The sequence below is a fragment of the Lonchura striata genome, chromosome 27, assembly GCF_050655825.1.
Source record: "Lonchura striata isolate lonStrDom1 chromosome 27, ASM5065582v1, whole genome shotgun sequence".
In the NCBI taxonomy this organism is placed as follows: Eukaryota; Metazoa; Chordata; class Aves; order Passeriformes; family Estrildidae; genus Lonchura; species Lonchura striata.
Genome location: NC_140729.1, coordinates 9,502,097 through 9,515,316, shown reverse-complemented (window position 1 = coordinate 9,515,316; position 13,220 = coordinate 9,502,097). Strand labels below are relative to the sequence as shown.

The following is a 13,220-nucleotide window of genomic DNA, read 5'->3' as shown; positions in this document are numbered from 1 at the left end:
TCAAGAGAGGTGACTGTTCCCCTTTATGCAGCACTGACGGGGGATACAGCTGCAGTGGCCTCCTCTACTGCCCTTCCTCTGTGACCATATTGGTGACGGAAGGGATCAGTAAGAGCGTGATAAAGTGAGTGGAAAATTGTCTGGCCTACCAGGCCTAAAGAGTTGTAGCCATTGCTTCAAATAGCAGCTGGCAGACAACTCTGGGGTCTCTCAGGGATCAGCAGTAGGACCACTAGTGTTGCACATTACCATGAATGTCATGAATAGTGGGAAGTAGGACACTCTCCTCAAGTTTGGAGGTGACACCGAACAACCAAGAAAAGGCAGTGAACTGGCCTCTGTTGCTCAAGTTGTTCCCAGAAAATCCTGGAGCCACCTGTACAAAGGAAACAGGGAATACAGACTAGACTCTGGAAGTTCTCTGCAACATGAGACTAGGCTACGAACAGCTGCTGGAACATGGGGCTTTCAGCCTCCTGATTGCCATCTGCAGAAAATCCCTGGCTGCTGTTTCCAGTCCCTGAGCACAGAGGCAGCTCGGGGAAGCTGCTCCATCTTCTGGTTCAGGGCCTTGTTGCTGCCTCTCAGGCTGCAGCTGGCGCTGTGCCGGCTAATTCTCGCTGGGATGTCTTTGCTGGAGGAGGGGAAGAGTCCCATTTGCCAGGACAACAAGCTGTGCCTGTGCAGAGCCCGAGTGCTCCGAGCCCAGGCGAGAGTCTGAGCGGCGCCAGCGCAGGACTCAACCCCGGGGCGGAGCTGGGGGCGATGGAGAGAGAGGAGAGGGGAGAAAAGGAGCCGGCACAGTCAGAGCATAGAGCCAGGGCTGAGGGGCACAGCGAGGCTCGGCCGGCGGAGCGGCGGCATGCGGCGGTGTCGGGGCGCGGGGCTGGCGGCGCTGGCCGCACTGCTGCTGCTCGGTGCGCAGAGTGGGGCTGGGGTGACCCCGCAGGTCCCTAAAAATTACCTCCCCCTTTGGCTTCTTCACGGACCTCCGCCCCATAACCATCCTCGAGTCCATCGCTTACTTTGCATCATTTCTTATTCACTCAGAAAACCCATCACCCTCTTCTTTCTCCAACGATTAATATACCTTCCTTTCCTCTGTGTCTTTTTGCATATTTTATGTACTTAGTATAGATGGACATATCCGTTCCTGCACATGTTGACATCCTCTGCAAAGTATTCTACTCATCATCTTTGTATGTTCCTGCCTGCTTCTGCAGGATCTGGTTCAGTGGAGGGCTGGAGAGAATGTAGGTATTGAGGTTTGCAATTTCTTTTCTCCCCCTCAGTGGATGCAATCAGAGCCCAGATACAGCAAGAGCCGTCACTGGAGACCACCGAGGGCACCGGCATCAACATCACCTGCTCACATCCCAAAATCCAGACCAACAATTACATCCACTGGTACCGACAGCTCCCGGGCAGGGAACCCGAATTCCTCGCAAGCATTCTCAAAGACTCCAAAAAGCTGCCGGCCATTGCAGGAGAGCTGTGGGTGTCGGCAGATCGGCGCTGGAGCGCGCTGCGGCTCGGCTGGCCCCGGCGCGGGGACGCGGCCGTGTATTACTGCGCGCTGGGCCACGGGCAGAGGAGCCGGGGCTGCGGCCGGGCACTCCTCTGCTCGGCCCGGGATTCCGGGGCGCTGCCGCCGCCGGTACCGGCAATGGCTCCGAGGCCCGTAATGGCACTGGCACCGGCACCGACATCAGCACCGGCACCGACTCCAGCATTGACACCAGCACTGACAATGACAACGGCAGCTCCAGCTTGCAGTCACCGACATTCTGTCACGGTCCGCTTATAGCGCGGTGTCGTGATGGTTCTTTAGCCGATCCCAAAGTGCAAAAGACAAACAGCAGGGGACTATCAGTTTAATGACAACAAATGCACATTTATTAGGGGCCAAGATAATAAATGCGATAGTGGAGTCAGAAAATAAATAAAAATAAGAGAGAGAGAGAGAGAGAGAGAGAGAGAGAGAGAGAAAGGGGCATAGGAATAACCACCAACACAGGTGAGATGAGATCCTCACTGATCCGGACAATGGGGATCTGACTTGTTGTGTTTGGGGGAGTCTCCAAAGTCCTACCCAACCCAGGGGCCCGGTTATAGTCCACAGAGGGGAAAAGGGGGGAACATGCAGAACAATGAGAATCTATTGAAATTGCTGTGGGGTGGACAGCTGCATCTACTGAAAACTATCCAGGCAAGATGAACACAATGAAGAATAAGTCCATTGAAGTTACTGGAGAAGAACAGGTCATGTCATTCTCCCCCTCACTCCCTGTGGGAGGGGTCTCAGTCTCAGTCCTTGGGGAGAGGGTTCTTGATCTTTGTCTGTCACGGTGGTAATGAGGCAGATGAGGGGTGTTCAGTGAAAGACCACCAGACTCACCCCAAGAGTTCATTTGGCTTAAAGGTGGAGACTGAAGCAGGAATTGTAGCAGGATGCCCGTGCTGGTTCCTGCTGGGTCGTCACCAAGTCCTTTCCAAGTTCTTGCCATGCCTGGTTCGGAACAGCTGGCATTAGGGTGCAGTGGCTGCACCGGCACTGTTGCCTTCTCCAAGCCATAACTGCAGTGGGGGGGTTTCTCCTTGTCATGGCAATCAGCAGACAAATGAGTGAGGGTCTTCAGATGGTCTCTTAAAACAGGCCGAAGTTCACCCTCTGGAAGTCCTGAGTAGAGATTGTATTGATTTCCCTTCCTTTACAGAATATTGAAAACCCTGTCATTTCATAGTTGTTGTGCCCAACACAACCTCCAGCCACCACATCTCCCAGGGGCCATCTGAGAGTCTGTCCTCCTTGGCAGTGCAGAGGTTCCCACACGGTGCCTGTCTACCTGCCCCAGACAGGGAGACGAGACTGATGGGCCCCACCAGGCTGCCCTTGCTGGCACTGCACTGCCAAGGGGAGACAAAGCAAACAAAGAAAAGGGAAAGGCCAAGCCTTGCAGCTGTCCTGGGACCAACACTGAGAAATGTCCATCCTTTGCCCAGCACCTTGTTCTGAGGAACCTGAGTTGTCCCCATGGGGCTTTCCCAGCATCTGCTTCAGGGCAGGGACCTTGTGCCATAGCAGCACCTGGAAATGCCAGCCGGGTCACAGTCCCCAGAGCTGATGGGCACTCAGTCACAGCTGAGGATGCTGCCAATAGCAGCCGGGGTGGAGGATCCCAGCCCGGTGTTCTGTGGGAAGGAGCTGAGCATGGGGCTGGGCAGGGTGACCAGCACGGGGGAGGGCTCAGTGCCGACGGTGGAGTCCTGGCACTGCCTGGCACAGGGCTCATTGCAGCTCTTGGCCAGCGGGGTGGGGCCGCAGGGCCGGCATGGCCAGCACGGGCTGTAGCAGGACACGGCTCCAAATGAAAAGTGCACCCGGCAGAGGGAGCAGACAAGAAGCAGAGAGAACAGGGGTGAATGAGAGCAACCAAGGCCACTGCTGAGTTGGGAGCTGGAGCCTCGGCAAGGAGCTTTCTTCCTTGCCCTGCAAATAGCAGCCTGGCCCAGAGTGTGTCTCCTAATTTCTTAAGCATGAGACCCTACAGACACTATTCTGCTTTTCTCTATTATCCAATGTCTCAGATATATATTTGTCTTCAGTGCGGACAGAGCACAGAAAAAAACAATCTCCACTGACATATTTGTCACGTGGATAATTTTTTAAGTTTAAGAGAAAGGGAAGGGGTATCAGACTGACCTGGTTTCAAGAGTCACAAGGAACCTGTGTGCAGCTGATCAATGATGTAGCAGCCTCCACATTTGTCCAGGGAAGAGACACTGAAATGCACTCCCTGCTTCTTGAGCTGTCCTTTTCCAGCTGCTCTAAACATCACGGTCTGCTCCTGCCAATTGCCAGCCCCAACAAGGATGGTATCACCCAGGTTTGGATTTTAGTTTCATTCTGTTAGAATTTTTGGGAGTACCTCAGCATGGCTAGGATTGCTCACACATATACAGACACATGGACCCACAGACACAGATACAAGGACACACAGACACACGGACACACAGCTGCAAAGACCCACAGACATACGGACAGGACTCTCCAAGCCAGTGCACAGCTGCTTTTCCCTGAGGTGCATCAGTTTTGTTTCGTGTACACAGAGAAAGGCTGAGGCTTTATGCCCAGCTCCTGTATCCGTCTGAGTGGGTTTCTTTCCAGTGCCCTGAAGGACAATTCGGGAATCCCCAGCATGACAGCAGAGGGGAGATGTGAGTGAACAGATGATGGAGGGCCTGTCAATGCTCAGCTCCACGATACCAGCCCGATCCTTGCCCCCAGCCCGGCGCCGCCGCTTCCGCCGCGCAGAGCCCCGAGCGCCGCCCCGCTGGCACCGCGCTCGCCTCCCCTCCGTTCCCTGGCCGGAGCCGGCGAGAGCCCGAGCAGCGGCGGCGCAGGGCTCTGGGCCGGGGCGGAGCTGGCGGCGTTGCAGAGGAGGCGGCACGGCCGCAGCAGAGCCGGGGCTGAGGGGCACAGCGAGGCTCGGCCGGCGGAGCGGCGGCATGCGGCGGTGTCGGGGCGCGGGGCTGGCGGCGTCGCTGCTGCTGCTCGGTGCGTTGCGTTGACGGCGATGGGGAGTCCGCTTTATCGGGCAGCGTGAGACCAGCCCCAGCTCAAGAGTACTCTCTTACCCTCCTGTTTCTTTTCGGTTTTTATATACCTTCTGTCCTATCATCTGCCCTGACTTTTTTCTCCATCCATTAAGTAATGTATTCCCAGCTTGCCTTTATTTTTCCATATCTTTATCCATCCATCCATCCATCCATCCATCCATCCATCCATCCATCCATCCATCCATCCATCCATCCATCCCTCTCAGCCGCACTGTTCTTGATAATTCCTTCTGATTTTCATTCAAATCATCCCTTGTAGGTTTTTATTTTCAGCCAAGCACCCTCAGAGTAATAATGTCTCTCACCTCTATTCTCAAAACATTATCCATGTTCGCTCCGATCTGTCACCCTCTCCCATCTCCTCCAGAATGGCATTTCTGTGAAAAGAAAAGTGATTATTCTTTGGTCCGTGGCAGTGGCTGTTGCTGGAGCTCAGATACAGCAGGAAGCGTCCCTGGAGGCGACTGAGGGCAATGGCATCAACATCAGCTGCTCACACTCCAACATTCGGCTGGGCGAAACCATCCAATGGTACCGTCAGCTGCCGGACAAAGCCCCCCAGCTCCTTGTGTTAACAGTGAGGGAGTCCAAAGAGCTGCCGGACAATCTGGGCCAGCTGTGGGTGTCGGCAGACCGGCGCTGGAGCGCGCTGCGGCTCGGCTGGCCCCGGCGCGGGGACGCGGCCGTGTATTACTGCGCGCTGGGCCACGGGCAGAGGAGCCGGGGCTGCGGCCGGGCACGAACCGGCGCGGGCGGGGCCGGGCGGGGCCAGCAGGGGGCGCTGCCGCTCCGGCCGCCGGGCCCCGCGCGGCCCCGCAGCTCCTTCCTCTGCCCCGAGCCCGCCCGCACCGGCCCCGCACGGCTCCGCACGGCCCCGCACGGCCACGCACGGCCCCGCACGGCCTCACAACCCGCCCGCACCCTGCGCTCGCACGCTCGCCGCGCACAGCCCGGCCTCCCCTCGCTCCCGAGCCCGCCGCCGCCTCGCACCCAACTGCTGCGCCCAAAGGCGCCTCTGCCAGCGCCTCTCGCCCTCCGGCCACGCCTGCTGCTGCTGATGCTCTCAGCCGGCTCTGCAAAGCAAAGAGCTGCTCCTGGAGAGCTCCTGGGCTGCGAACTGACCGAGCAGCTGCACTGACAGGCACACAGGGGCTAATTAATGGAGTGCTGTCAGCTCAGTGGGTCATGGCATGAGAGGGGTTTGCAGTCAGACTTTCTGAACTGACAAAGGAATCCCCATCTCTGTCGCTGCTGAAATGTCTCTGTTCCATACTGCAATGTGAATAAGAGGCAGCATTCTCAGCGGGATGTGTAAATGAGGTGTGCTTTCAGCCTAAAACTCACTTTTCTACATGTTTCATTCCCATCCTCACTTTTCCCAAAACACTCATGGATGATCATTCACCACCTTCGTGAAACAGTAGAACAGCCGGGAAGTAAAACAATAAGTCAGGAGTAGTAGAGGAGCATTTCAAATCATCGAAGTGCTCCTTCACACCCACCTGCCCCATTAAACTAATAGGTCCCTTCCCTTCACGTTAGTAACCGGCCAAGCATCCACAAGATCAAATGCCTGGATTTAGCAATGCTGCAAGTGTTGGAGGGAGACACTTGGAAGACTGAGCTCTACATCAGGTTTCTCTCCCGACACTTCTCTAGAGACCCCGTTTCCTTTGGGGACAGGAGCCTTTCAGCATCTTGAGGAACTCCATGGGCTGAACAAGTTCGGCACAGGCCACAATCAGGGCATGTGAAAGGCGGGAGTGTCTGTTCTCTGAGGCTCACATCACATCCATTTTCCTTTGCAAGGGAAGAACAAGGAACAGGGAAAGTGATGAACAAAGCACAACAAATGACACCTGTCTGGCAGTGGGTGATAAAGGAGAGCAGTGAGGAGCTCATATCTCTCCATTTTCTCATTGATGGGCCATTAGGAAACTGCTGTGAAGTGCCTCGGGCCAAGCTCAGCCAGTGGCAAGAAGGGACAAGTGCATTAGGAGGATAAAGGAGGTTTGACGGGGATTTATGGGATTTGGGAGCACAAATAATGGAATGCTTCTGAATCTGCGCAGTCTTGAGCGTCGGAGTGGTCCAAGGGTCGTCTGGATTTGGGGATTAGCAGTGACCTCACAGAGCTGAGGACACCTCGGGAAGGTGAGAAAGCTCCGTGGGGAAGAAGCCCCTGGGCTGCCAAGTGCCCAGGCCTGGCTGTGCAGCAGAGCTGGCCGTTCCAGCTGCGGAGGTGAGGACTCCACTGCGAGCTGAGCGGGAACAGCCCCTTGCCATGAGCGAGGCCCCAGAGGCACGGAATGCTCCCGGTGCCGACGGCTGAGGGAGCCTCGGCGGCTGCTGCTGGAGCAGCGACAAACGCACAAGGAGCATTTCAGGCGCTGCAAGGCCAGGGCATTGCTCTGCCTGCTCCCGCCGCTGCTGCCTTTGCTCCCGCCCAGAGCCGCTCCCGGCAGCTCCGTTCTCTCGGCGCTGCCGCGTGCTTTCGGACTCTTCCTCACTCAGCAAACACGCAGCTCGCTCTCGGCATGCACCTCGCATCTCTCATCCTCAGCGTCTTGCTGGCCCGGCTCCTGGGTAAGTCCTGCATTTTCCCCAAGGCACCCTTCTTCTTTACTTCTTCCTCTTCTTGTTACCCGCAGGAAATGCTCAACAGCCTTATCAGGACTTTGTAGGTAAATATCAGCGATTAGATGGGAAAGGCTGAGAAAAATCGGCTCATCATTGTGGTATTGCAAGTGCTTGCTAAAGAAGTTCTTTGATATGTAAGGGGAAATGGAAGGGAAAGCAGAAAAATCTCGGACTACTTATCTGTTTTTTCTCTCACCTTCAACGCATTTCCCTCTACCTCTCTCTCGTCTGATCCTTTTCTCCTAACCTCAGGAGATATCTGCTGTCTCTTCAATCCCACATTCTTCCTATTTTAGCGTATATTCCCAGATCCTGTCGAACCTGCCCCAGGCACGACACTGCTTTTAATCTCATTTTATTAACAGGGCAACCCATTCTGCCTCCAGTCTGCCACATCTCTGTCACGGCTTCCAGAGTTCTCTGTGCTGCCAGAACAACCGGGGCTCCCTCTTTCCAAGATCACCGTTGTGTCGACTCAGGGACTGAGGAACCGTCAGAGGTGACAGGGATGGGGAAGCAGGATGAACCCTTTGACTGTACCTCGATGGTTCCTCAGCCTGCTGGAGCACACAAAATTTAGGCTATTCCCAGGTCTTCTGAGCGGCAGAAGTAGTAGCAGGAAGGCAGCTTATGTCTTGTCATGGTCCTGCTCTGCTGAGAGCTCTGAAATCCTGTCCAAAATCGCTCTCACCTGTCCATCTGCACATCTGAGGACTGCGCAGCAGGGCAGAGAGATTTCCCCTCCAGAGTTTTGCACTCGATCTGTTCTTCATGCCTGGATTCCTTCCCTGTGGAGCGGCTCACCATCACTTTCTTCCAGGCGCCACGGGGCAGGACACGGTCACCCAGGATGATGGACCAGTCACGGTGAAGCAGGGACACCCCTTCCACACCACCTGCAAATACCAGAGCAGTGATTTTAGGGGATTGTTCTGGTACCAGCTGCGGAAAGGTCAAGCCCCGCAGCTGCTCTCCTATCAAGCAGGGAGTGGCCCCAAGCACAGCGGCCGGATCACCACGCACCTGAACACCACGGGCAAATCCAGTGTCCTGCAGCTGGAGGAAGTGGAGCTCTCTGACAGTGCCTTGTACCTCTGTGCTCTGCAAGGCACCCTGGTGCAGGGAGCTGCCTTGGCTGTGCAACAAGGCAGGGCAGGGAGGGGATGTGTCAGGGCAAGGCTGAGCTTGGGGAGGGAGACCCTGATCTCAAGCCGGTGTTCATCAGAAGTTGCATTCACATGTGTGTACTATCGTCTGATGGTTTTGACACAATGCGTCGTATCATGGGGTCATTGCAAACGCGTCTTCGACTATTTTGACATACCTCTGCATTGTGCAGTATCTAAAGAAAGAAAATTTTCTCCTCTGCTTGCCTGGGACCTTGTCCTGCCACATTCCAGCCCTGCTGCTTTTGCCCCACATGTCCCCAGCGGAGCCCAGCGCTGGTTGTGTGTTCCTGCCTTGTGAGCTCTCGGAGCAGCCCCGTTTGCACGGACACACGGGAAGCACGGGTTTGTCTGTGGCTCCACGGCGCTGAGCACGGCCCTGGCTGTGTCCGTGTGTGTCCCTCATCGGGAGGGAATTTGCTGCCTCTGCCAGGGCCCCGAGCGCTGCTGTGGCCCTGAAGAGCACAGAGCAGCAGCTTGCCAGGCTCCCGCAGAGCCTGAGCGCAGTCGAGCGGGGCCGGCAGCTGCCCGCTGCAGATGGTGCGGGCTGGATCTGCTCCCCACGCGGGGCGGCTGCTGTGTGCGATGGGACACAGCTGGCTCTTGTCGCTGGCCGTGCCCAACGTGCTGGTGGCGCTGCTGAAGGTGCTGCTGCGGGGAGAGGCGGGGGCAGATTTGGGCTGGGGCGGAGCTGGCGGCGTTGCAGATGAGGCGGCACGGCCGCAGCAGAGCCGGGGCTGAGGGGCACAGCGAGGCTCGGCCGGCGGAGCGGCGGCATGCGGCGGTGTCGGGGCGCGGGGCTGGCGGCGCTGCCCGCGCTGCTACTGCTCGGTGCGCAGGGAAGGAAGCAGTGCGGTTGGTCGGGAGGGACTGTGGCACTCCTATCGCCTTAATATTAATCTCTAAATCCTTTTCTCCACCTCTGTTTTTGTTTCGTCTCTGTCTCCTACTTTATCGTCATGCGTTGTTTTTTTTTGGTCTCAGTGAAGTCCTCCCAGCTAGTTTGCCTTTTTCACTCCGTTTATCCTTCCATCCATCCATCCATCCATCCATCCATCCATCCATCCATCCATCCATCCATCCATCCATCCATCCCCCAGAAAAATCTATTTTGCTCATTCCTTTCTACTTTTAAAAATTGCAACACCATTCTTAAGTTCCCGTCCCCAGCCAAACACTCTGAATAAATAATCTCTAAATACTCTGTTCTCGAAAACATATCTCAGTTAATTCTGATCTGTCCTCTTTCCCATCTCTCCCTCCTTTTTCTCTGAAAGAAAAGTGATTGTTCTTTTCCCAGTGGCAGGGACTGTGGCCAGAGCTCAGGTACAGCAGGAGCCGTCATTGGAGACCACCGAGGGCACCGGCATCAACATCACATGCCCGCATCCCAAAATCCGGACGGCCAAACGATCTTCTGATACCGACAGCCCCCGGGCCACGGACCTGAACTCCTCGCGAGCATTCATAAAGATTCCAAAAAGCTGCCGGGCATTGCAGGAGAGCTGTGGGTGTCGGCAGACCGGCGCTGGAGCGCGCTGCGGCTCGGCTGGCCCCGGCGCGGGGACGCGGCCGTGTATTACTGCGCGCTGGGCCACGGGCAGAGGAGCCGGGGCTGCGGCCGGGCACGAACCGGCGCGGGCGGGGCCGGGCGGGGCCAGCAGGGGGCGCTGCCGCTCCGGCCGCCGGGGCCGCCTCGCCCCGCTCGGCCCGGGATCCCGGGGCGCTGCCGCCACCGGCACCGGCACCGGCACCGAGGCCCGTAATGGCACTGGCACCGGCACCGACATCAGCACCGCCACCGACTCCAGCATTGACACCAGCACTGACAATGACAACGGCAGCTCCAGCTTGCAGTCACCGACCTTCTGTCACGGTCCGCTTATAGCGCGGTGTCGTGACGGTTCTTTAGCCGATCCGAAAGTGCAAAAGAAAAACAGCAGGGGACTATCAGTTTAATGACAACAAATGCACATTTAGTAGGGGCCAAGACAATAAATGCGATAGTGGAGTCAGAAAATAAATAAAAATGAGAGAGAGAGAGAGAGAGAGAGAGAGAGAGAGAGAGAGAGAGAGAGAGAAAGGGGCATAGGAATAACCACCAACACAGGTGAGATGAGATCCTCACTGATCCGGACAATGGGGATCTGACTTGTTGTGTTTGGGGGAGTCTCCAAAGTCCTACCCAACCCAGGGGTCCGGTTATAGTCCACAGAGGGGAAAAGGGGGGAACATGCAGAACAATGAGAATCTATTGAAATTGCTGTGGGGTGGACAGCTGCATCTACTGAAAATTATCCAGGCAAGATGAACACAATGAAGAATAAGTCCATTGAAGTTACTGGAGAAGAACAGGTCATGTCATTCTCCCCCTCACTCCCTGTGGGAGGGGTCTCAGTCTCAGTCCTTGGGGAGAGGGTTCTTGATCTTTGTCTGTCCCGGTGGTAATGAGGCAGATGAGGGGTGTTCAGTGAGAGACCACCAGATTCACCCCAAGAGTTCATTTGGCTTAAAGGTGGAGAGTGAAGCAGGAATTGCAGCAAGACGCCCATGCTGGGTCCATGCTGGGACGTCACCAAGTCCTTGCCAAGTTCTTGCCATGCCTGGTTCAGAACAGCTGGCATTAGGGTGCAGTGGCTGCACCGGCACTGTTGCCTTCTCCAAGCCATAACTGCAGTGGGGGGGTTTCTCCTTCTCATGGCAATCAGCAGACAAATGAGTGAGGGTCTTCAGATGGTCTCTTACAACAGGCCGAAGTTCACCCTCTGGAAGTCCTGAGTAGAAATTGTGTTGATTTCCCTTCCTTTACAGAATATTGAAAACCCTGTCATTTCATAGTTGTTGTGCCCAACACAACCTCCAGCCACCACATCTCCCAGGGGTCATCTGAGAGTCTGTCCTCCTTGGCAGTGCAGAGGTTCCCACACGGTGCCTGTCTACCTGCCCCAGACAGGGAGACGAGACTGATGGGCCCCACCAGGCTGCCCTTGCTGGCACCGCACTGCCAAGGGGAGACAAAGCAAACAAAGAAAAGGGAAAGGCCAAGCCTTGCAGCTGTCCTGGGACCAACACTGAGAAATGTCCATCCTTTGCCCAGCACATTGTTCTGCGGAACCTGAGCTGTCTCCATGGGGCTTTCCCAGCATCAGCTTCAGGGCAGGGACCTTGTGCCATAGCAGCACCTGGAAATGCCAGCCGGGTCACAGCCACCAGAGTTGATGGGCACTCGGTCACAGCTGAGGATGCTGCCAACAGCAGCCGGGGTGGAGGATCCCAGCCCGGTGTTCTGTGGGAAGGAGCTGAGCATGGCGCCGGGCAGGGTGACCAGCACGGGGGAGGGCTCAGTGCCGACGGTGGAGTCCTGGCACTGCCTGGCACAGGGCTCATTGCAGCTCTTGGCCAGCGGGGTGGGACCGCAGGGCCGGCATGGCCAGCACGGGCTGTAGCAGGACACGGCTCCAAGTGAAAAGTGCACCTGGCAGAGGGAGCAGACAAGAAGCAGAGAGCACAGGGGTGAATGAGAGCAACCAAGGTCACAGCTGAGTTGGGAGCTGGAGCCGCAGCAAGAAGCTTCTTCTTTGCCCTGCAAATAGCAGCCTGGCCCAGGGAGACTCTCTCCTAATTCCTTAAGCATGGGCCCCTGTAGCTACACTGCAGCTTTTTTCTATTACACAATGTCACCCAAATATCTTTGGCATGAGAGTAGACTGAGCATAGAAGAAAACAACCTCCGCTGGGATATTTGCTACGTGGATCATTTTGTAAGAGAAAGAGAAAGGGAAGTGGCATCAGACTCATCTGGTTTCCAGACTCAGAAGGAGCCTGGTGTGGTTGAGCAATGACGTAGCAGCATGCAGATTTGTCCAGGGAAGAGGCACTGACATGCACACCCTGATTCCTGAGCCATCCTTTTCCAGCAGGTCGGAACATCAACTTTTGCTCCAGCCAATTTCCAGTCCCAACAAGGATGGTTTCACCCAGATTTGGTATTTTAGTTTAATTCTATTTAAAGTGTTGGGAGTGCTTCAGCATGGCAGCGAGCGCCCAAACACACGGAGACACATGGACACTCAGACACACGGACCGGGACCGGTCTCTCCAGGCCAATGCACAGCTGCTCTTCCCTGTCCTGCATCAGTTTGGTTTTATGGATACAGAGAAAGGCTGAGGCTTTATGCCCACCTCCTCTATCCATGCGAGTGGGTTTCTTTCCCGTGCCCTGAAGGACAGTTCGGGAATGCCCAACATGACAGCAAAGGGGAGATGTGAGTGAACAGATGATGGGAGCGAAGGAACCCCAGGGCCCTCTCAGTGCTCAGCTCCACGATACCAGCCCGATCCTTGCCCCCAGCCCGGCGCCGCCGCTTCCGCCGCGCAGAGCCCCGAGCGCCGCCCCGCTGGCACCGCGCTCGCCTCCCCTCCGTTCCCTGGCCGGAGCCGGCGAGAGCCCGAGCAGCGGCGGCGCAGGGCTCTGGGCCGGGGCGGAGCTGGCGGCGTTGCAGAGGAGGCGGCACGGCCGCAGCAGAGCCGGGGCTGAGGGGCACAGCGAGGCTCGGCCGGCGGAGCGGCGGCATGCGGCGGTGTCGGGGCGCGGGGCTGGCGGCTCTGCCCGCGCTGCTGCTGCTCGGTGCGAGGGGAAGGAAGCAGTGCGGGTGGTCGGGAGGGACTGTGACACTCCTATCGCCTTAATATTAATCTCTAAATCCTTTTCTCCATCTCTGTTTTTGTTTCCTCTCTGTCTCCTCCTTTACCGTCATGGGTTGTTTTTTTTTTGCCTCAGTGAAGTCCTCCCAG

General features: G+C 56.4%; 1 protein-coding gene across 1 annotated transcript; it reads left to right on the top strand.

Annotated features, from left to right (window-relative positions):
• Positions 1-470: 470 nt before the first annotated feature.
• On the top strand, positions 471-8,904 carry LOC110483424 (uncharacterized). The gene is made up of 6 exons (XM_085561996.1): positions 471-917; positions 1,293-1,657; positions 4,289-4,447; positions 4,988-5,366; positions 7,135-7,206; positions 7,973-8,904. Exons 1-6 carry the CDS (start codon positions 863-865, stop codon positions 8,725-8,727), a joined length of 1,785 nt encoding a protein of 594 aa, XP_085418122.1. The 5' UTR covers positions 471-862; the 3' UTR covers positions 8,728-8,904.
• The last annotated feature ends 4,316 nt before the right edge of the window (positions 8,905-13,220 follow it).

Excerpts from the sequence above, each read along its gene's own strand:
- LOC110483424 (XM_085561996.1), top strand. The coding sequence starts at position 863 with ATGCGGCGGTGTCGGGGCGCGGGGCTGGCGGCGCTGGCCGCACTGCTG. Across the intron at positions 918-1,292 it reads GGCCGCACTGCTGCTGCTCG|TGGATGCAATCAGAGCCCAG; the intron begins GTGCGCAGAGTG and ends TCTCCCCCTCAG. Across the intron at positions 7,207-7,972 it reads CTTGCTGGCCCGGCTCCTGG|GACTGCGCAGCAGGGCAGAG; the intron begins GTAAGTCCTGCA and ends TGCACATCTGAG.